Genomic DNA, 24,446 nt, shown 5'->3' with positions numbered 1-24,446 from the left:
TAGTCTTGAGTTTTCATTTCCTTATCACACTAACTCCCAGCTATATTTAGCTTCCAGAGCCCTGAAGCTGTTAAAGAATCCGGGTGGGAGGGGGCGCCACAGTCCCCAGCAGTGCCCAGGACAGGAAACCGACAGTTTCTTTCCAAAATATCTTAAGTTGTGCAATTATGATGTCATAACCTGGAAGGCAGAGACTGCCACAGGGTGGCAACATAACCTACTGGCCTTACCAGCTGCTAGGGTGCGGGGAGCTTGGTGATATTGCAGAGGAGCTGGGTGTCTGGGGATTCAGACAGCCCTGGCTTTGGATCATGACTCTCCATATCCAAGACACCAATCCTTTCAGATTTCCCAGGCTGTTTCCTCAGGGAGATGATCCCTTCTCCTAGGTGTTTGTAAGGCCTTTAGCAGAGGGCCAGACTCCTAGACAGCCCTCAGTAAATGACTGTGAGGATTATTCTACAAATTGGCACCAGCTTTATTCCAGGCCTTGTACCAACCAGTACACGCCCTCATGGAATCACAGTCCAGGTGGGAGTAGGTGACAGACCTGGGAATAACTAATCTTGATATAACATGATGAGGTCCAGAAAGCAGGTGGAACAACTAAGCAGGCAAACCCAAGGAGGGAGCAGTTTCAGCTGGTTGAGGTGGGGGTCCATCCAAGTTTCAGAGAGGCAGTGACAGTTGACATGATGAAGAACCTGGAGTGTTGACTATGTTTTAAGGAAAAGAACCGGTTTAAAGGCAGGGAAACATACCAGTACCAGGAATCTATGGGGAGGGAAGGTATGAGCATCTGGAAGGAACAAGAAAGGTCTAGTAGCTTGTGACAACTTGGCGAGGTAGGCAGAGACCTTCCACCACCTGTAGCTTGCTCAGGCCTGGCAGGATTTGACCTCAGAGTCCTGGGTTCCTGGCTGCCCTCTGCTGTTGATTTTCTCTAAAAAGATCCTTGGGGGTGTGGGAGAAAGGCTGGAAGAGAGACCGAAGACGGGGAGGAGGCTGGGTTAGAGACACTGCAGACAGAGCTAGGACTGGTCAGTGGGGCATTCTCTAGGAGACAATGGATTCCAGAGGCTGGAGAGGAAAGGGCTGAGACCTTCTGTCCCCAGTGGTTGGGCTTTGCTGTAAGACCAAGTCTGTCAATGTGACTCTCCCACAGCCAAAAAATTCTCCAAGGGTCATACTGTGTCAGTACCAACTTTGAAACTGCCAGACGGCATGAAATGAATGACAGGTGTTTGACAAATGAATAAAGGTGGTTTCTAAGGTCACAGGACCTTCTGAGACAGGACGGAGAGAGAAAAAGAAGAGAGGCTTCTGGGAATGGATTAGCCTGAGATCTGGGCTGAGAGGCCAGTGTATGTTCCAGCATTGCCCTGGAACCCAGGCTAGGGACAGAAACCAAGCAGCTGAAATGGGGCAGGAAGGTTAGACTCAGGTGTGAACATTGCCTTGATTCCTTTCTCTCTGGGCCTCAGTTTTCCCACCAATAAAATGAGGCTAATATGTCCCTACCCTGCTACATATACAAGGCAGTAAGCCTCACCATTAGTGAAGACGAACAAATACAGGGATGGGTTGATATCTGTTGACAAATTCTCAAGCACTCTCCATGTGGAAAGGATTGCAAAAAACCCCCAACCCCTGCCATATTCCAAGTTAAGTGCAAGTGGAGGAGGGAGTCCCCTGCAGAGCTATCCCCCACCCTTCAAACTCACCAACTTCCAGAGTTCCAAGGGGCCTCTCTCCTAGGGCAACCTGCTGCCCCTCTGCCCTGTAGATTCTACTCTCATACCTGGGTCAGTCTTTGGAGCCAGGAGTTAGACTCCCTAAAGGTTAGGACCTGCGTTATGGCTCAGACAGGACCTGTTTCCATCTTTTCTTTCTTTTTCAATTTCTGTTCATATGAAAGTTTTCACAGATTGGTTTGGTTTGGTTTGATTTGGTGTGGCATCGGGGCACTTTACCACTGAGTCACATCCCCAGCCCTTTTTATTTATTATTTTGAAGCAGGGTTTTACTAAATTGCTTAGGGTCTTGCTAAGTTGCTGAGGTTGGCCTCAAACTTGGAATTCTTCTGCCTCTGCTCTCAGAGTTGCTGGAATTATAGGCATATGCCACTGCACCTGGCTTTGTTTTTGTCTTTGAAATGAGGGTATCTTTGTGACACCCAGTCTGTCCTCGAAGTTGAGATTTTCCTGCCTCAGCCTCCTGGGTAGCTGGGATTACAGGTGTAGCACCACCATACCTGGCCCTAGACTGACATTCTTTATTTCGAATTATCTTTTAGTTGACCAGATCTTATCACAAATTCTTTGGGTTTTTTTTTTCTACAAGAAAAGTAGAACCTCTCTCACACTCATCTGTAAAATGCATGCTATGCTACTGTTCAGAATTTAACTCAGTTGATCTAGAACTTCCATCACCATCTCATCTCAGAGACCACCTCTGAGAGAAAACCCACCTTGTCCTTAACAGTCCCTGTGGTCCTTTGCCCAGGATCTGTAGCATTCTGAACTAGTTCTCATCTCAGTGTGGCCAAGTCTAATATGTGCACAATAAATCATCTCTTCTGCTGTTTTAGATGAAATTTTTTAAAATGGGCATGCCAATAGTACCACCCCCACAGAGGTGCTGCAGAGATTAAATAAGTTAATGCAGGTGAAGTGTTCGGAACAGTGGGATTAGTATTTGGTGCTATTATCCCTGAGCCTGGCTTTTGGAGACACCCTTGTCTTAGCATTTAGGAATGCAGTGCTTTAACCAGCTAGAAAGAGGTTACTCCAATAGTAACACTGTTGCAAGTTGAGTTCCCCACGGTGCAGACTCTGCAATGGGGCTCAGCTTGCAAGACAGTTGTTAGGGAGTGGGAGGGAGGGAGGGGCAGGAGCAGACTCTACAAAGCAGGCCGCAAGAGCCCTAGCCAACCCCAGGGAACTCTGGAGTTAGAAGGGCCCTTCACAGTCATCCTGAGCTAGGCCATTTATTCCTGCCCCGTCAGTCATCAGATGCAGCTGCCCAGGGAACTGACCTGGCGGTGGGAGGGACAGCTCTGCCCAGCTGAGCCCAGCCAGCCCTGAGCTGCCAGGGGAAGGCCATCTGCCCCAGCACTCCCAGCAGCTAGGACAACCGTTTTATGGAGGGGGCTCTGGGCAGCCCACCACCGTGTTCCCCACAAGCACTGTGGTGGGAAAGAGGGTAAGGGGGTGTTGCCTGAGTGGGAACACATGCCTCCTCCAATTTACGCTCCAGGGATGGTTTGCCTCACCTTAGTCCCAAACTAGCACCCTCCCCGTTACAGGCAGCAAGATATTTTTTCCAGGGTACTTCAGCCTCACCAAGTTGATGGGTACAGGGTAGACTCTCAGTAACTGAGCAATGTCACGGTCCTCCTCATCCTTCCAGCTCAGCGAAATGCTCAACAATCATCTGTTAAGTAAATTAATGAACAGTTTGTCGTCTTTTCCCAGGAAGCTTAAGCGGGTTAGCCGATTACTGAGTAATCCTTTTGGGTTCCTTAATCCACCCTTGCCTAACTCACACTGCTTTGCTCTTAGAAGTGCTGGGTCAGGACGAGTGCCAACTGGAAGACCAAGTCAGTACTTGTTGAGTGCCTACTGTGTGCAGGCACAATGGGAACAGGGAGGTCCTGATAAGATGCTTTCTTCTTCCCCAGCCTCTATCCGTCTCCACCCACCCTGTAAACAGCGCTGCTAGGGAGCTTATCCCCATCCAGAGGTCAGGAAACTAGGGCAGTCACACCTTATCTATCCAGTTTCTTTTTCTCTACCAGGGGGAGAATAACCCTAATATCAGAAATATATGTGCAAGGATTCCAATGAGACGAGGTTTCTGAGAACACATTGCAAATTGTTCAGTGCTGCCTGGTCGATTGGGTCTGGGGATGGACGGTGATGGCCTCTGCTCTGCAGCTGGTCTGGGGAGAAGCGACCTGCACATGCTGTGCGACTTGAGATCTGGACAGCCTGGAGCATGTGACAGAGAGTCATGCCAAGGGTTCCAGGCAGGCATGCTGGGCAGCTCAGGCTCTGAAAGGCTGAGAGCTTATGGTAACAAAAGGGTGAGATGGGGCCAGCGTGGGGAGGACATGAAGGTAGAAGGACTGGACATAAATACAGGGCAAGACCAGGAGTTTGCCCTGACAGATGGACGATATAAGGATGCTACTCTGGGCTCGGTCTCCTCATCTGTCAGATGCAGACACCACAGGCTTCCTGTGAGAATGAACTAAGGAGATGTGGAGCGCCTGCCCTGTGAGCCACTCATGTGAGAGCTGTGTGGGAAATGTGCCCACAGGGAGAGGAGGAGCCCCCAGGTTTGCTCCCACCCCAGGCTCCTGATATCCAGCGCTCCTTGACCTCCTGACCTTGGCGCCTTGGCGATACTGTGGCCGTCACTGGAAATGCCCTCCCCGGAGGCTCTGCCACCTATGAAAGGCGAATTTCCTCACCATCAGAGTTGGTGAGGGGTCTTTCCCCACCAAACTGCAGGGTTCTGGGATCAGAACCTGACACATGCATGATCATCCCCACCTCTGCCCGACGTGTCATTCACAGTGCGTATTAAAACGGCCGGAGCAGAGCGAGTGGTGCTTCCCTGGCCCCAAGCTGGAGCTGAGGCTGAAAGAGAGCCCGGGGCTGGATTCCAAGTGGGAGCCAGGAGCTCTGAAGCTTAACCGTGAGCTTGTAGCCTTAGGTATGACATTTAACTCTAAGCTCTGTATGATGGAGACACATTCCCTGTACCCACTGCCTCACAGGCACTGGGAGGTAGTGGTGGGCCAGGGTTGTGGGAGCAGAGGCCTTGATGTGCATTTTCTCCTCAGTCCTCACAGCAGCTCCAGGAGGTGGGTATCGTTATTGCCCTTATTCCAGGCAGCCAGGGCTCAGAGAGGTTAAGCAACCTAATCAACAACACCCAGCCAGTGGAAGGGATACACAGACACATAGGAAACCACACAGGCCCTTGGGAAAATTTTGCTCTTATTTGGGGGCGGGGAAGGTGGACATTCATAAATATCAAGTCCAGATGTCCCCTCAGAGCGGAGGTGTGGCCAGGAGGAGCAGGGAGTACCGTGCAGCTCATTAGAAGGTGAGCTCCAGAAGAACTCCTTCCTGTGCCTCTCCTGCTGAGCAACTCAGGCTTGGGACTTCGCCACAAAATGATCACATCCCAACAACAGGACCCCCCCTCCCAAGGCCACCCAGCCCTGCCGGGCCCAACAGAGGAGATGAGCCAATCATTGTTTCTTCGTTTTAATAAACACATTGTCTTAAGTCAAAAATAAAGGATGCTTGAGGCAAAATTATTTCCAAGCAATTTAGGAAGCATAAAGTGAAAAGTCAGAGACCCCCAAGTTTTTCCTTCACAAATATATTATATATACTCATCGTATTATATGTATGTTGCACACATATACATAACATGTTTTTTGTATAAATGGGATTATAACATTTTCTTTAACTGGATTTATTTTTAGCTTAATATGTTTTTAAAATGTTCCCATGTCAGTAAATATGGCTTCCCGCCCCTCTTTTTTTTTTTTTTTTTTTTTTTTTTTTAAGCAGTGTTGGCATGAAACCCAGGGCCTTGTGCATGCCAGGCAAGCACTCTACCACTGAGCGATACCCCAGTCCTCACTCCTTCCAATGATTGCCTTGAACATAATCTACTTCACCATCCCCTATTGATGGAATTTCAACTTGTTTCCTAAATTTCACAGTTAACAAATAATGCTACAAGAACATCCTTGCATATTTACTGTTGAACACCTCTGGGAATATCCCTGTAGAATTATTTTCTAGAAGGAGAATTACTGGATCAGGAGATATGAGCAAATATAATTGTAATAGCTACTGCCAAATGGTTTTCGAAGTGACTAATCCCATCTACCTGCTTGCCTACATTGTGTGAGAATTGCCTGCTGGGTCATACCCTTCACTACTCTAGATATGAGGGATATTCTACACGTTTAACTCTCTAGAGTCATTTAATTTCAACTTTTTGATTATTAATAAGATATTATCTATTTGTATTTTTCTACAAATTACCTGTTCATACTCTTGCCCATATTTCTACTGGGTTGTCTTTTTCTTAATAGTTTTTAAGTGTTCTTTATATATTATGAATGGTAAACCTTTATCTTTTGTGAATGTTTAGATATTGTCTCCCCACCTATTGCTGGTCATTTAACCGTTTGGAAGGCAAATTAATTTTTATGTTATCAGATCTAATTGTTTCCACCCAGAGCTTCTTTAGATTAAGGACAGTAATGGAGGGCCTGGCTTTCCTTGGAGATCATCTTGGAATCTTCAGGATTGTGCCTCTGCCCAGACTTTGCACTCGGAGAATAACATGGACATATTAGCAGCTGCAGCTGAGAGACAAGCTCAGGTCTTGGCTTCATACACACCTGAGTTTAAATTCTGGCTTCAAACTGCATATGACATTTGATGAAGTCACTTTACCACTTTATGCCTCTGTTTTTGTTTTTAATTGAAAATACATTCAAATACAAATACACCCAACCTATGGGATTAAATGAGCTATTGGCTAATGTGCAGGCGGCACAGTGCCTGGCGTGTGGCAAGTTCCCCATAATTGATAGCTATTTCCCAACTTACAAGTGCTGAGTAAGCAGAAGCTGTTTGCCTGTCCAGAAAAAGGGTCTGGGGAGCAGAGAGGTGACTTTGAACCACATGTCATGTAAATGACCCTTCAACCTGCAGAGAGAGACTGGAGGCAGATGCTGGTATCTGTGGTCTATGCCTTCCGGGGTTCAGTACCCTTCTTCTGCTGGAAAAAGACTTCCCCAAATTTTCTTTGAGGAACCACCTCTCCCTCATTTATAGTCCATGCCCTTTTGGAAAGTGTGCCTGTTCTTCTCTATGTGCTCTGAAATAAAATAATGCTAAATGGTAAAATCAGTGGAAGGAAGGCCCAAAAACTTCATTCATACATGACTATTTTGAAAAGGCAAATCTTCATCTTTTTCTGCTCCTCCTTTTCCTTTTCTTTTTCATATCAAAATCTTTAAAATTTGCAGCTAGACACATGTGCTCTCTGCTTGTTAGGTCATCCAGTACTGACTCATAATATCTCACCTGACCCTCAATAATCTGACTTAATGCATTATTATTCCAGGTTTTATAAGACTGAGGGAACTGAAGCTCATAGAGATAAAGTGACTTGCCCATTGCCACACAGTGAGTAATTTATTGAGTCAAAACATTAATCGCACTCAGGATAGTACCTTGCACATAGAAAGAGATATATTTTAAGTGTGAGTGCAGCTTCTACAACAAAAAGACCCAGGAGATTTTTTTTCAGTACTAGAGATTGACCCAGGGTACACTACCACTGAGCTACATCTCCCAGACTTTTTTATGTTATTTTAAGAAATGATCTCACTAAGTTGTCCAGGCTGGCTTTAAACTTGCAATCCTCCTATCTCAGCCTCCCAAGTCACTGGATTACAGGTGTGTGCCACCTCACCTGGCTAGAAAATTTTTAAAGTGTCTTAAGGAGCAGAAATATTTCTTTCTGGTTTCACCCTATGACTCAGATCCAGATTGCTTTCTTCTTATTGTTCTGATGATCATGACCTCTGAAACTCATAAGCCGCAATGGCTGCCCAACCAAGTCAACTTTTCTATTTTTACCTCTGCAGAGTAGAAGCTGGGTCACAGACACCTCCATTCCAGCTCTCAAGAAGAAGAGAAGTGGGCACACTCAATGTTTTGAGGCCCAGCAACACACATAACTTGACCACATTTAATTACAGGACCACACTTAGCTGCAAGGGGGACTGGGAAATATGGTTTCTAGCTAGCAACCATGTATGCATCAATAATTCAGGTATCATGAAAGAGAGGAAGGATGGATCTGGTGGATAACAAGCAGCCTCCAGCACAGCAAGTGATAATAGTAAGTGGCTGAGTTGTGATTAAGAGCTCAAGCTCCTGGGACCCAGGGTACTCGGTGGGATGGGGACGATATTAAAGGCCTGAGTCCTATATATGACAACTGGCAGAATTCAGTAGACTTAGCACCAGTCATCACTATGAATACCCACCTTGGGCAACTTACTTCCCTCCTTTGAGTGTTTCCTTGTCTGCAAAATTGGAAAGATAAGGGGACTTGCCCATAAGTTGCTGCTCACAACACATGCTAGGTGCTGCTCACTGGTAGAATGGATGGGGTAGAATTTGGACATGAGCAACTGAAAGAAGAAAAATCCGAGGGAGGTGTGGGAAAGCCAAGTGACATGAATGAATGAGATTTGACTGAGAAAGGCAATGAGTCCAGAGTGATTAATGTGCAAGATATCAATCTTGGTCAGAGGCACAAGGAATATACCTAGAATAGGAAAAGGCCAGAGGGATGGCCCTTGAGTGTCAGATGGAGGAGCTTGAGCTTGATCCTATTGGTGATGAGGGACCAAAGAGGACATGAGCAGGTGGGCAAGGAGTTAGCTTTTTTCTTTATTTTTTTCAGTACAAGGAGGTCACTTGAATACAAGAAGGTGGGTACATGGTCCAGGACTGTCAATATCTAGGCCCTTCTACCTTGTTGCTTTGTCAATCATGGGTTAGACCTTGTGATCCAAAAAGGCTGCTTCAGCTACCATAGCATCACTGCAGCCTGAAAAGAAAAGAAGAAAAGAGAAGGAGAAAGGCACTTTCTAGAATTTGCCCTCCCCTAACTGTCCCCCAACCCCCCCAAAAAAGGCTCAGAAATATAGTCTTTATTCCAGGTGGCCTTGTGTCTAACTACTTAGCTTCTGCTACTGAAGAAGATGGGAATGAAGCCTACAAAACTGATATTGCATCCTTACCTGCAGTGGAGGCTACAGGAAAGAGGGGAGCCAAAAATGATTTCAGGGGTGTGGTTTGGGGGACAGGATGAGTCTTCCATGGAGAGGGATCTAGAAGGAAAGAGCAAGCTGTGGAGAGAAGGTTACGAACAGAATGGATATGTTGGGTCAACCAGGGTTGATGTCTACAAGGACCAGGGCCAGACAGTAAACCCAGAGCTCAGGAGGGTCTAGATTGACAATAAATATGTTTTGCAGTTATTAGCATGTTGCCTTGGGAATGATGCTGCAGAATGATCAAAGAAGGTGGCCAAGGACAGAACCTTGGGGGAATCACAGACACAGAAGAGAAGAAAGAGGTGGAGACTGAGAAGGAACAGCGAAGGCAGTAGGAGAAGGAGCACACAGGTGTCATGGAAACCCAGGGAACTGTTTCCCAAAGGAGGGTATGGTTAGCAGCCCACGATGCTGCCCAGAAGTCAGGTAAAATAAAGGTTGAAAAGGAGTCCTTCAATGTGACAATGAGGAAGCCAATAACCAAGTTTGCCAGAGCAGTTTCAGGGAAACAGAGAGGTGGGGGTCAGATTGCCATGCTCAGCAAGAAAAAAGAAAAGGGAAGATAGGATCAGCAGGGCTGCCATCTTGTTTAGGAAGTCTTTTTGGACCTCAGCATTTTCTTGACTCAAGTGACCCAGGTCTGGAGCTTCTTCAGTGTTTTGGATTGTTTGTTTGGTTTGTTGGTCGATTAGCTTGGTGGAGGTGCTGGGGACAGACCAGGGCCTTGCACATGCTAATCACAGGCTCTACTCCTGGGCTGCACCCCAGCCCCATCCCTGGACCTAAAAGCATTTGAAAAATTCTACCCCTGCCTTTGGCCCAGTGGCACCTGCTCATGTGGGGTGCAACTCCCCCTCTATTCTGCAGGTGGCAGCACTACATCAAGTGAGGCTACCTGGACCACATGTGGCACATACGTGAGTTTTCAGGAAAATAAATGTTAGTCCCAAACACCAAAATTTTAGATTTCTCCACCATTTCAAATGGGAGCTTAAGTAGAGGAAACTGAATGGAACTCTTAGCTCAAATCCTGGCTTGTCACTTACTGACTGTGTGACCTTGAGCAAGTCCTGTGACGCTGGTGCCTGCTTCCTGGTTGGCAAACAGGATGATAACAAATGCCGACTTACGTCACAGTGTCACTGTGAGTCTCTAGACAAACACAATTGTATCTAACATTGTCGTAGACACAGGGCTGGGACATGCAGGGTGGCCTCAGGAGCAGGAGGTGGGTCCAGCCCAGAACCTAGCCATGGAGGGTATCCAGGATCTGCAGAGAGACCACAGGGTTGTGGCTTTGGTGGTGGTGGGGGGTTACAAAATGGGTTCAGATTTTGCAGATTTTGCAGAACTGAGGGTCACAGAAAAAGGGAAATGATTTTCCCAGGTCACACCCTCAAACAGGCAAAGCAGAGGCACCAAAACCAAAATCTGGAAGAGAATTTGATGTGTGATAGTTTTTAGAGAAAAAAGGCTTGAAGTTGTCATGAAAAAAAATATCAGAATTTTGTGGAACTTCTAAAATATTACTGTTGTGGTTTGTGTCGTTTTCTGCACTGAAGGCTTTGAAAGGTTTTACACACACACACACACACACACACACACACACACACACACACACACACACACTGTCTCTGTTACTGCCCACATTCTCAGAGCACCCCTGCCTCTGTTCCCTCTCACTAAGATGACACAGTGCAGGTTAAGGATGGGAGGCGAGGAAGGTCATTCAGGAATCTCTTAAGTCGGGTTCAATTTTGAGCTCTGCCCTGGCTTAATGGGCCTCAGTTACTCCATCTGCAAAATGAGGTTGTTAGACCAGCAGGTTCTTGGGAACCTTGGCAGCTGTTTTTTTATGAAGGCTCTTGCTTCCCCTTGAGCTTATCTGATTGCCACCCAAGGTGAGGTCCTGCCCCAACACAGTCATTATTACCTCATTTCCATTTTATTTACTTCATAACACTTATCACCCTCTGAAATTATCTTGGTTTTTGCTGTTGATATTGTTTTCATTTCTGGCTTTTAGTTTATTTGCTGTCTAGTGTGTTCTCTACTCCAAGTAAGCAGAGGCTTTGTGAGTTTCAGAAAGTCTCTGTGACCTTGGCACCCCAAAAACGTGCTTGTCGCACAGTAGAAATGAACAAACAACTAGAATAAATGGATGAAGGGTAGGGAACAGCTCCGGACTCTCTAAGGCAAGTCCTAAACTCCTCACTTCTCAGCCCTGCCACCTGCTCCCAGACATACTGGGTCTAACCAAAGGGCCTTCATGGTAGTGTGCCTGGCGGCAAAAGTCCAGCCTGTTTCCTGGCTCCAGGCAGGAGCTGTGACACCAAGCCGAGGTCGTTACTGACGCCTTGTGGCCATAGAGACACATGACAGGGAGTAGGCTTCTTGAGTGGTAGGTGACCCTGCTAATCCCTTTCCAACTGTTTATTAATCACCCATGTGCCCAGCCTCGTGCCGGGGATGGTGATGACCACAAACAGGAAGCAGATGTTTCTTTCCCTCCAGGAGTTGAAGTCATGCCTAGAGCAGGGGAGAGGTCATGGCATCTAGGAGAGGTGCCAGCAGAGGATCCTGGTGGGAGGAAGGTGGGTTCAGTAAGGGAAGACCCACCCCAGTTCCGAGCAGGCACCACATGACCTCAGGATTCTCCTCCCAGAGTATCTGTTTGCCAGCAAACTTCCCACCTCCTCCAGAAAATCCTCCATGTTTCCTGCGAATTTTATAGGCCATTTGAAGGGAAAAGTGATAGAGAAGAGAAAGTATCTAGTGTCCAGAGAAGCCATTAGGGACAAAACCAAAGAGGATTTAAGAGGACTTAAGAAAATCCTTTGTGATGTGCAATGGAAATCTTCCACCTCATTGCTTCCAGTCAAATCCACCTTACTAGCTGTATTAGTCAGATCTCGTGCTAATGCTGTAAAACAAACCAACCAAAATCTCAGTGACCTACAAAACCAACTATTACTTCACACCTCTGAGTCTCCAGGTCAACCACAGTTCACTTGATGCTGACTGGACTGGGCCAGGCTGGACTTCCCGATTTGAGTGATTCAGGTCTGTTCTATGTATATGCATCCTGGGCTCAGGGTGAAGGAGCACCAGCTACCTCAGAGGGGGGATGGGAGCACCATAAGGTCGGGCCTCAGATTGAAACAAGCACACTGTCCTTTCCCCCAAAAATCAATTGACCAAAATAATCCCATGGCCCAGCCCCAATTCATGATGTCGTGGTGCTCCTTCCAGATCCCCGGCTTCAGGGCCTAGATACCTATTCCCCAGCTACTGGGAATCACTGCTGCTGGCTCAAAGTTGTGTCACTCACTGGAAATTGCCCTTGGCTGTCAGAATCTGCCTCACCCAAAGTCATGGCTTGTGATTGGCTGGTGCCTGGCAACAAAGGCCTGAATCCTTCCCTCAGTTTGGCACAAGTTCCAGAGCTCCTGAGGATTAGCCGGTGCCTTGGGTGACATCCCATAGCAGATCCCTCTGCCCACCCTGCCTCCTGCCCTCCACGGAAATGAATCTGAGTACACTCCCCACCACCCTTCCGCACACCACTCTCTCAGAATCTGTTTCCAGGAAACCAACTGTAAGACAGATAGGCAAGTATATGCCAAGCCAGGACAGTCATGGCATGGATGGGGAAGGACGGAAGCCTTTCAGACAAAGAACACAAATTACTGCAATAGTTAAAAGAATGCAGCATGGAGCCTGGGGCAGGGGCACATTCCTATAATCCCAGGGACTCCAAAGGTTCAGTCAGGAAGGTCACAAGTTTGAGGCCAGCCTTAGCAACTTAAGGAACCCTCAGCAATTTAGCAACACCCTACCTCAAATAAAATAAAGTAAAATGGACTGGGTATGTAGTCAGTGGTAAAGCATCCCTGGGTTCCACCCAGTACAAAAAAATCATGGAATAACAGTGACAGATCTTTATTTTGACTGCAACAAAATGCAGAACACTTGCTCACCCTGCAAATGTGTATACATGTTGAGAAGTTGAGGACCCTGGTAGGTCCCTACTTTGTGGTTGTATTGTTATTATTTTATATATTGAAGCTCCAAATAGGTTATGTTATAGCAAAGGATCTGGGGTTCAAAAAAATAATGTCTCCAAAACACTAGGTTCCATGAAATCTATGCATGTCCACCTCTGCCTATTTGGGATGGGGCAAACCCCAGAAATAATCCTCAGCCCCATAAACAGGGCCAGATTGGTGGGTCAAACACCATCCAGGTTTTATGGACTGAACTGTGCCCCTTCAAAATACAGTTGAAGCCCTAACTCCTAGTCCTTGAAATGTGACTACATTGGAGAAAGGGCCTTTAGAGGTAATTAAGTGGGATTTTTTAAGGGTGACCCTAATCCAATGTGACTAGTTCCTCATAAGAGGAAATTAGAGATGCGAGACATGTACATGCACAAAAAGATAATCACAGAGAGACACCAGAAGACAGCCCTCTACAAGCCAAGGAGAAAGGCCACAGTAAAACCAACCCTGCTGATACCTTGATCTTGAAGTTCTAGTTTCAAGAACTATTGGGAAGTAAATTTCAGTTATTTCAACTGCCCAGTCTGTGGTATTTGTCATGGCAGCCTCAGCAGACTAACACATCAGGGTAGTAGTACTGTCACACCCTGGTGTACACAGAGGTGGCTGTAGGGAAGATGTGCCCTTCAGCTTCTCAGAGGGAAAACAAAGGTGTTGTTTCAACAACTGGATGGAACTGTCAAACGTACATGAAATAAGTTATGTAACTTGAGAAATATGAAGCATGCTTCTCCTTGATCTCAAAAGTGTAAAAATTGCAAGATCTTCAGAATAGCCTGCAAGTGAGCTAAGCCCCTAAAACATTGTCCTCCCAGTCTGCTTGGTGTTTCTGAGCCCGGGCCTCAACAGGCTTCCGCTTTTGCCCTCTTGTCATGTGAAGAAGCTCAATCTAAGCCTCTGGAGAATGAGAAGCCACATGGAGCAGAGATAAACAATCCAACCTATGGACAAACTAGGGTACACCAAACATGGGAAATGTAACACCATCTTAGACTATTGCCTTAGTCCATTCTGTGTTGCTATAACAAAATACTTGAGGCTGGGTATTTTATAAACAAAAAAGATTTGTTTGGCTCACAGTTCTGGAGGTTCAAGAGTACAGCGCTAGTGTCTGCTCGGCTCTGGCAAGGAAGGCCTCATTGTGGATAGCACCACAATGGTGAGAGTGTGGGAGAGAGTTGCAAGCTGTGCACATGGAAGGGGGATTCAGGAAAGGTGCCAGGCTCCCTTGTAACAGCTCAATTTATTATAACTAGATCTTGAGGGAACTAATCCAATCTCACAAGACTTGTTAATCCCTTCAGAGGGTGGAGAACCCATGAACTAATTATCTTCTACGAGGTTCCACCTCTAAAAAGTTCTGCCTCAGCACCACCACACTGGGGATTCAGTACATGAATCTTTGGGGGACACACTTGAATCATAGCAATTCTCCAGCATCAGTCAAGAGGCCAGGTGATTACAATCACCTTTGTGATCCCAGGTGAGGTCAGTAGAACTGCTCAGCTGAGTCCAGCCCAAACTGCTGATCTACAGAATCAAGAATTAATAAAGCAGTTATTGTTTAATCCATTAAGTTTTAGGGTGAGTTCTTACACAGCAATAAATGACACACCAAGCTAAAATCATATCAGCTCTCAAGACCATATTTGATAACAGTCTGGGGACTCCCACAGCCACCTGCAAACTCTTGCTGAGCCAGACAAACTTACAAGAAAAACAAGGACTTGTTCATTGGTTAATTGTGCATCTATCTCCCCCAGGGGCTACATGGCCTCAGGGCTGTAACTCATTCTCCTCCATCTTTTCATTCTGCGTGTTGTGCTGACCCAGGATCTAGCATACGGCAGGTGCTCAATAGATATTTATTCAATTACTGAACTGCCTTGGGTCCTGTTCATATTGAACATCTCCTGTTCAGATTATTGTAGCAGTCTCCTGACCTTCTCTCCACACCCAGGCTTGCTTCCTCAAATCCATCTGCCATCCTGGGAAGAAAACTTTCTAAAATGCAAATCTATCCCAGAGTGATCCCTAATCCAAAGCTTTCCTTGGTTCCCCATTGCCCTTACTGTAAAGTCCTGTTTCTCTGGAATGACTTATAAAGTCCTGCAAATTTTTGACTCCAAAATTCCAAAGATCATCTTGTACTCCTCTCTCCCTTGCTCTGAGCCTAGTCACAGGGATTTCTTTCTATTCCTTTCATGGACCACGCTCTGTGTCTCTGGATCTTCCCACATGCTATGCCTTCTAGCTGGAACATTCACCACCAACACCAGCATGCTAGTCCCCATGCCTGGCTAAATTCTCCTCACCCTTCAGTGTGTTTGATTGTCCATTTTGTCTGGATTGAGATGACAAGAAGTATGGATATACATTGATTTATGGACAGTGGCTAACGATTTGACTGGATGGTCAGGGACTCAGAAAGCACAGAATTGGAGGATTGGCAATAAGGAATATGGAAAGAGGTATTCAGTTGGGTTTACAGAAATGGCACAAAATGTGAAGATATTTGTATTCTAATGTCTCACCACAAGACATCCATGGCAGAGGAGGCTCTTAATAATCAGAAGGACAAAATGGCACATTCTGTGGATGTCAGTCAGTCTTTTTCCAGTTCCTTCAGTGTTTTCTCAGGATGACCATGGACACGTGCTCATAGTAGCCAGAATGCGGACTATGCAGTCAACAGCCTGGATCATCAAGGTTGATCTGGCCAATGCCACCACTACATGTCTCACATATTTTCAACAGAGACAAAGGCAAAATATCTAATCTGTCATCCTTCCAGCAGGGACCTACCTAGCCACCCGGTGCCAGGTGGATTCCACTTCCCATGGTGGAATGGGCATGGTTTATCCTCACTGACTCTGTCAGAATAAAAGTTTCCAGGAATCCCAGGAAGTTATTGAGAGTGGTTTCTCTCACTAAGACACCAGTGGGTTCCCTGAATTAATTTCCTATGGCTACTGTAATAAATTAAATTTGGTGGCTTAAAATAACAATAATGTATCCTCTCACAGTTCTGGAGGGCAGAAGTTCAACATCAATTTCACTGGGCCTAAATCAAAGTGTGGGCAGAGCTGCACTCCCTCCAGAGCTCCTGGAGAGAATCAATTCCTCGACTCTTCTGGCATCTGGGACTGCCACCCTTCCTTTGCTGTGTCTGCCTCCTTCTCACCTCTGTTTCTATCTCCACCCCACATGCTTCTCTTCTGTGTGTGCAATCTCCCTATGCCCCTCTCGTATTATTATTTATTTATTTTCTACTGCATTGTTTTTTAACCCTGAGACAGGGTCTTGCTAAGTTGCCCCGGCTGGCCTTGAACTTGTGATCCTCCTGCTTCAGACTCCTGAGTCACTGGGACTGTAGGCAAGCACCACCACCCACAGCTCTGCCTCTCTTTAAAAGACATTTGTAGAGCTGGGGTGAAGGGTTTGGGGGAGGTTGACCCAGCTACTTGGAAGGTTGAAGCAGATGGATCACAAATTCAAGGCGAGCCTCAGCAACTTAGTAAGAACCTGACTCAAAAGATAAAAAGGGTTAGGGAAGTAGCTCAGTGGTAAAACACTCCTGGGAAGGAAGGAAGGAAGGAAGGAAGGAAGGAAGGAAGGAAGGAAGGAAGGAAGGGAGGGAGGGAGGGAGGGAGGGAGGGAGGGAGGGAGGGACATTTGTGGGGTTGGAGTGTAATTTAGTGGTAGAGCATGTATAAGGAAGGCCTGGGGTTTAATCTCTGGTATTATCCAACAACAACAGGAAGACATTTGTGATTGGATTTAGGGTCCATCCTATAGTCTTGGATCATCTTCCCATGTCCAAATCCTTAACGTAATCATTTCTACAAACAAGGTGACATGTACTGGTCCAGAGATGAGAACTTGCTATCTTTGGTGGCCATTTTTCAGGCTACTATACACACTCACTGAACTTCTACTTCTGGTCCCTGCAAGTCTGGGCTCTTTTAATTTGAAGGTCTTAGTTTTCAAGGGAAGGGAGGCAACAGTTTTCATTGAATTGGAAATTGAAACTTCCACCTGGCCGTTTTCTGTTCCTCATGCCACTGAACCATCAGAAAAAGAAAGAGTTAATGCCCTGGCTGCGTGACTACTCCCCATTGCCAAGGAGAAAGGGGTTGCTGCTACGCTATAAGGGCAAAGTAGACATGTATGGAATCCAGAGAATTCACTGGGCCCCTCATAATGTACTCAGCCCTCCAAATATGTGGTTTCTGCATCCACAGATACAGCCAACTGCAGATTGAGGGACACACACATACACACATACACACACACACAGTATTTGAACTGAACCTGTAAAGACTTTTTTCCTTGTCATTATACAGGATAGCTACTTATATAGCATCTACATTGTATTAGGTTTTATAAGTGAGGTTGAGATTATTTAAAGTATACAGGAGGATTGCATAGGTTATATAAAAATACTACATCATTTCATATAAGAAACTTTTTTTTTTTTTTTTTTTGGGTGCTGGGGATCGAACCCAGGGCCTTGTGCTTACAAAGCAAGCACTCTACCGACTGAGCTATCTCCCCAGCCCCATATAAGAAACTTAAGCATCCATGAATTTTGGTATCCGCAGTGGGTCCTGGAAACCAAACCCCCTGGATTCCAAGGGATGACCATACTTCCATGTACAACAGGAGAAGCTAATGAAAAGCTACCAGAAGTCTATTGAAAAAAAAAAAAAATTAGTCTATTGCAGCTATGCATGTTTTCTTTCTTTGGTGTGTGTGTGTGTGTGCGTGTGTGGTGTATAAATTAATGAATGCTTTCTTTCCTCCTCCTTTTCCCTTATTATTTCATAGAAAAAGATTGTCAATGATTGCTAACATGTGTTTAGTGTTTAGTTGCAGATGGGATTGTGACTGAATGAGAATAGTTAACATCACCCAAATATGGATTCAGTAACTATGAGATAGATCCATCTGTTGGACTGTGGGGTTTTATACTTTTCCCATGTGAGGGAGGTTAGAGTGTCCTCATTTGTATGAAGGAGAGTTTCGTCTCATTAGGTGGAAGCTACCATCATTATATGGAGGTTCCAATGTGCGTGGGTTGAAGTGCATGGACACGTTGAGTGTCGGAGGTGGTCTGTAGCCATTAAGTTCTAAGAACAGCATTCTATACTGATGCTGTGGTTCTGACAATAAAGGGTGAGAGGAGAAGCCAGAAGGTAGAAGTGGAGATGTCTTCCTTTCCTTCCCATCTTTATCAGTAACAGCCAGGAAGTCAATCCCAGACTTTAGCTTTTTTTCTGCACTCCCAGATGGGCCTCACTGAGTCCTCTAAAAGATCAACCAGTCAGTTCCTCCTTTTCAGATCTCTGAGCACCAGAACTAGCCCCTCTACAACTTGTGGGTTCTGATGATCCCAACCCCTTCAGTGAAACCCACTCCCCATAGTAAATTCTCTTTGTTGAAAAATGTACTATTGTTCCTGTTTTCCTGGTTGGACCCTAACTGAACAAACTATTGGAAAAGTGGTACCCACTTTTCATTGGTCATCATGAGAGGCTGGCCTGCCTGAGAGGAAGGCTGAAACAAATGACAGATTCCTCACTTTGTTTAAGCACTTGGATCTGGCTGTACATGAAACCAAATCTATCTCCCTCTTTAGTTCTCTAGGTCAAAGTTTCATATTTTGCTCAAGCCATAGGGGACTGGATTTTTATTATAGACAAAAAAAGAGTCCAAACTCATCCAAATCTCCTTGTCCCTATCCCCAAACCAAGTGCCTCACCCACAGTCACTCAACAAAACCAAGACCAACCACCTCCTACTGAAAACTTTAATGAAACCAATAAGTTAATAAGTTAACAAAGTGAGGTACTTGCATATCTGAGAACCAGGTTGGTGAGGGAACCTCGATGGTGGAAGGAGGGAGGGCTGCTTCCCATGTCTCCTTTGGTCACAGGGTGATCTATTCTCCTGCCCTCTCTGCAGATCTGTCTCTGAAGGGGTGGAGGGATGGCTCTCTGGGGACAGTGCAGTGCAGGTAAGGCGAGCCAGGAAAGGCTCCATCCGGGGCATGATGGTACATGCAAAGGGCATGGTAGGGCAGAGGCTGGGCACCATGGGGCTGAGCAAGATCCAACCCAAGCCCTGGTGCTGGTGCATGCAGGTCCCCAGTATGAGATACAGGCAGCTTGGCCTCAGCCCCTTGTTCCCTGGTACCCCATAGAGGGTTGCCATTAGTCCACTACCCCTCACCCTCCTGCCACCTGCATTGGCTTTGCAGAAGGAACACAGGAGTAGGGATTTGAAAGTGGTGCTGAGGGCCTACAGTGGATGGGCACTTATGCAAGATGCAGGGCTGCCAACTGAAGTGAAGAAGTGGGGAGGGAGCAGTGCAGGTGAGAGGCAGGTGCGCAGTTGGTGTCTCTTATAAGTGCATTATTACTCTCTCTGGGACTAGGAAGAGTGTGGGCCTGGAGTCTCTCCAGTGGTGCACCAGTCCCAGAGGCCTAGGCCTGAGTTGTGCTGTGGGGACACCAAGGAGGGCCCTCAGGGGCAGAGGCAGAAGTTAGGATCCTGGACCAGTAAGGAGTCTATCTTCTTGTGGAAGGGGAGCTGGTAAAGTTCTGGGGCAGGGTCAGGAGAGATGTGGTGTCACTTTAAAGCTCTCTCTTCTGGTCAGAGGGAGTGAGGGGATTCCTCCTAGTGGACATCATCCTGCAAGGCTAGTCCACTAGCATCAGCTGCAGAGACCCAGGAAAGGCTGAGTGGCTCTGTGCTCATGTCTCCAAGCATATGTGGTTTTGTGCATGAGCATGAGGCTTTCTCTTCAGAAACTAAAGGGACTTGTGTGACTGTCCGTGGAGTACTGTCTGGGAAGTCTGGGGAGAATACAGAAACTTGTGCTGTCCAAGGTGTCTGGAGGGCCAAAGAGGGGAGAAAACAACCAGCAGGAAAAGGGAGCCCCTGGAGGTGACACCTGCAAATGGGAGGAAAGGCCCAAGCACTGCTCTTGGGAGAGGACAGGAGAGAAACAGGCCCCATGCTGAGTGGGAATAGGGTAATACGCCAAAGAATGAGAATGGGGTCATGGCCAAGCAGCCTGAGACCAGCTACTGCTGGAAGCCCATATTCCAAAGGAAAGGGGCAGGGGGACCCCATGGGGGTCCCCAAAGTTGCATATTCAACATAGTTTGCATATATGGTGCCCATCTGCCTTGTGGCAGGGTCCTGTGCTTTGTAGGTACCTGTGAGGGCACCTTGGGCCCATCCCCAAGTGGGGCAGGGACTTGGCAGGAGGGCTTCCCTGCTCTGTCTGAAGGGTAGGCCAGAGACCTCACCTTGCATAGCTGGAAGCTGGGTCAGGGCCCTGTACCCTAGTGCCCTGCTCCCATTCCTGGGCAGTATCCCCTGCCAGGCTCGCTATTTTGGGCCTTGATGGAGTGGGCAGGGTACCCGGGGACCCAGAAGCCATGGGGGAGCCACTGCTGCTGCTGCTGCTGCTGCCCTCCATAGGGCCTGGCATCTCACACTCCTGGGGTGGAAGCTGGGCTCTGGCACCCGCATCGGGTATCTCGCCCACCCAGGCAGCTCAATACTGCGTGTGGCCTCTCTCCCCGCAAGGGAGCGAGTTCAAGTAAGAGGAGAGTTCTGAGGCCTCAAGGGTCGGGTCCGAGCGCCAGGCCGAGGGCTGCTCCGCCCCTGAGAAGCCCCTCAGTCCATATTGGTGCTGACCGAGCGGGAGATGCTAAGCGTCTGTGCGGAGACGGAGATGTCCTCGTGGTCCACAGGACTGTGGTAGTCCGAGGTGATGTCGGGATCGAAAAGCGGTACTTGCACGGTTCCCAGGCTCGCAGAGGTGCCGGAGCGTAGGCAGCGCGAATAGAAGCCCAACAGTAGGTCCAACTTGTGTTCAATGGACTGCACCTGGGGGCGGGGCACGGCTAGGAGGCGGAGTTTGGATAGGACTCGGGGGCGGGTCCCGCTGGAAGGCGGGAGTTGGCCGGAAGGGGCGCGGCAGGAGGCGTGGTGGGCGTGGTTCGGGCGGTGGGCGGGGCCTGGGCGGGACTTCTCTGGGAGAGGCGAGGGGCGAGCCGCGTCAAGGGTGGGATTTGGCCAGAGAGCAGGACGAAGCTGGGAAGCTGGGGTATGTTCCCCGGGATAAATTTAGCCGTAACTGATTGGGACAGCCTCTGAGCCAGAGAAAACTGAGAGGTGGGGTTAAAGGCAGTAGGTGGGTTGGGGTGAGACTACGGCACACCGCGGGCAGGGCTTAGCAGGAGGTGACAGGCTTACCCGGATGCTGTAGGAGTGGGCAGGCCTTTGTGGGAGGCGGGGCTTATCTGTGGGGCGGAGCTCGGCCGAGTACGGATGCGAGGACCCGGGTGGGGCCTCCTGGGCCTGGGCCCTGGGCTGCGGTCCAGAGAAAGGCGCCCTCCCCTCGTCTGTTCCCGCGGCCCTCCCGTGCTACTAGACCGACGACCAGCTTCACCAGCCCGGCAAAGGTCCATCCTACACTCACCTGCTTCTCCACCTTGACCACACGTCCCATCATGCTGATTTCATCCACCACCTCCGCGTCTGAGGGTCCCTTGTCGCCCTTCTCCCGGGCCTTCCGGTCCCCAGGCCCCCGACCCACAATCTGGTCCACCCTGTGAGGAAAGGGAACCATCAAAAGGCCTGCATACACGCTGCCCCTCCCTTCCACAAGAATTCTAGGTTTCCTTTTGAAAGGGAAGACACAGCCCTCACCTGTGGGAATGGCCATCTGAGGAAGGAGGCCATTGCCCTGACAAATGGAGGCTGAGTGGGGTGGGGAAACTCGCTCTTGCTTTGGGGGTTCCCCAGCTGACCAAGCAAAGACACCAATACATAAGCATGGCCAGTAAAACAACCGCTCGATGGAGGAGAGATAGGAAATGGTGGACCGCGAAAGGGAAAGACGTAGTCACATGGGAACGTGAATTGTAAAGTGGACAAGGCTAGAGCTGATCCCACCTTTTCTACTCTCACAGCAAAATTTTTCTTTGTTTTCCCCACCCCTTCGGTGCTGGGGTTACAACCAGGGCTTTTCTACCACTGAGCTATCCCCAGCCCTTTGTAAAGATATTTTAGTTTGAGGCTGAGTCTCACTAAGTTACCCAGGCTGGTCTCAAATTTGAGATCTTCCTGCCTCAGCCTCCCAAGTAGCTGGGATTACAGGTGTGCCATGGTCTCCCTTTCACTCTTAAATCTACTCCAGTGAGGCTTTCAACCCACCGTTTCACCAAAACTACTGTTGTCAGGTTCCCAAATGAACTCCATGTTGCTAAATCCAGTGACTGACTCTCAATCCTCATTTCACTTGGCCTAATAGCAAAACTGGATACAGCAGATCACCCCTTCCTCCTGCAAACGTTTCTTCAATTGGATTCTGAAACACCACCCTCTCCCAGTTCTACCCTTACCTCCCAGCTGGTCTTCTCCTTGATCCCTTTGGCTGAGTTCACCACCTCTATCTCCACAACTTCTAAACATTGCAAGCCCCACAGCTTCCTCTTGAGACCTCTCAATTTACTCCTACTTGCTAGGTCATGTTTTCAATTCTTCTATATCTTGTTGACACCAAATGTGTGTATGTGTGTGTTATGTGTGTATGTTCCTAACCCACACACAAACCCAGGGCCAAATCTATTTCTCCATACGAACTTTTCCTCCAGACTCCATACCCTACATCTACCGCCAGACCCACGCTTCCCTTGGATGGCTGATGGGCTTCACAAACTCAGCCAGTCCCAACTCTCCTGATTGAAGTGTGCTATAATCTTTGCCTTCTGTGTGCCAATAAATGGCAGTTTCCTTTTTTCCTCTTGCTCAATCCAAAACCTTGGATTCATCCTTGACTTTCTTCTTTCTTTACCCCATCAGAAGGGTTTTCTTTCTTTTTTTTTTTTAACTAAATGTACTAATTGTACAAATAAATGGGTTTCACTGTGACATTTCCATGCATGCATAGCTCACATATGGATCATGTCTGCCCTCCATTCTACCCTGTCATTCTCCCCCAGTAGTTTTCTGATGAGGTGTAAGAGATAGAATAGATCTAGAATCTGACCACCTGTCCCACCTCCCCAGGCTGCACCCTGGTCCAAGTCCCATCATCTCTGACCTGGATGTCTAAAGTAGACACCTCTACCTGTTTCTGCCCTTGCTTCCTTATAGTCCATTTTCAACACAGCACTCCCCTAGAGGGGTCCTTTTAAAAGATAACACATCTATCTTTTTTTTGGTACAGGGATTAAACCCAGGGGTGCTTAACCACTGAACCACTTTCCTAACTGTTTTTCTTTTCTTTTTTTTTTTTTTTTTTTTTTTTTTAGACAGGGTCTCACTAAGTTGCCTAGGGCCTCACTAAATTGCTGAGACTAGTCTTGAACTTGTGATCATCCTGCCTCAAACTCCCAAACTGCTGGGATTACAGATGTGTGCTACCACACCCAGCAAGATAATCTAGATCTTATCAGCCCTTTTCATCAAGCCCTCCAATGCTTGCATTTCACCCTGGATGAACACCAAGTTTTTGCAGTGGCCTGCAGGGCTTTCCACAGTCTTAAGTGCTCTTAGCCCTCTGACCTCATCTACTACCTTTCTCACTTCCTTCTAGTCACACTGAACTCCCTGCTGTACTAAAACAACACTGCAGCCTCTGGCCCATCTGCAGGCCTTTGCATTTTCTGCTTCCTCTAGAAACTTCACCTCCACAGCAGCAGGTCTAACTGTCTCAATCTCTTCAGTTTTTTCTGGTGTCACTCCCCCCTCCTGTATTTAAATTGCAAACCCTGGCCAGACATGGTGACACAGGCCTGTAATCCCAGCAACTCAGGAGGCTGAGGCAGGAGGATTCCAAGTTCGAGGCCAGGCTGGGCAGTTTAGCTGGACCTGCCCCAAAATTAAAAGTTAAAAAGGTTAGCCAGTAGAGTGCTTGCCTCGCAAGCACAAGGCCCTGCCTGAGTTTGATCCCCAGTACCGCAAAAAAAAAAAAAGTTAAAAAGGGCTAGGGATGTAGCTCAGTGGTAGAATGACCCTGACCTCCATCCCCAGTATCCTGTCCCCCAAAAAAGCAAATCCCAATTCCTAATCCTTTTTACTCCTTAGCATTTATCATCGTCTGATGTACTCTAGTTTTATTTATCATGTGTTCCCCTTCCACTAGAATGAATGCTGCACAGGACAGGGACTGTTTTGCTTTCCACCATAACTTCACTATCTGGCAAGTAATAAATTCCCAATGATTGTGTCTTGAGTGAATGGCTGGATGGCTGGATGGATGGCCTTGAAAATGCAGGCCAGAAGGGGCAAAGTGTGTGTGATTTGGATCTTTATATGAGGATTCTCCCTTAATGCTGAGCCTAGAGAAGCGACATGAATTCCAGAGCCAAGAAGTAGGCATCGAGGGCAATTTTCCTATCCCCTTGGGAGGTAGGAGAGAGGCTGCTGATTACTGTAGGCCAATTATTTTAGGACCACTA

General features: G+C 47.4%; 1 protein-coding gene across 4 annotated transcripts in view; it reads right to left on the bottom strand.

Annotated features, from left to right (window-relative positions):
- Positions 1 to 18,758: 18,758 nt before the first annotated feature.
- The window catches only part of KCNQ4 (potassium voltage-gated channel subfamily Q member 4), a 53,486-nt gene continuing 47,798 nt past the window's right edge, over positions 18,759 to 24,446 (bottom strand). For 3 of the 4 annotated variants that reach the window (XM_079141666.1, XM_079141663.1, XM_079141665.1), the window contains 2 exons: positions 21,461 to 21,590; positions 18,759 to 20,865 (listed from right to left, as the gene is read on the bottom strand). In XM_079141666.1, coding sequence (XP_078997792.1) covers positions 20,653 to 20,865; positions 21,461 to 21,590 — 343 coding nt within the window. In that variant the 3' untranslated portion in view covers positions 18,759 to 20,652. The other variant, XM_079141664.1, reaches the window with a different exon arrangement.

This window comes from Sciurus vulgaris (assembly GCF_902686455.1).
Source record: "Sciurus vulgaris genome assembly, chromosome: 1".
NCBI lineage: Eukaryota > Metazoa > Chordata > Mammalia > Rodentia > Sciuridae > Sciurus > Sciurus vulgaris.
The sequence above is the reverse complement of the archived record's forward strand: the minus strand, read 5'-3'. Positions and strand labels throughout refer to the sequence as shown.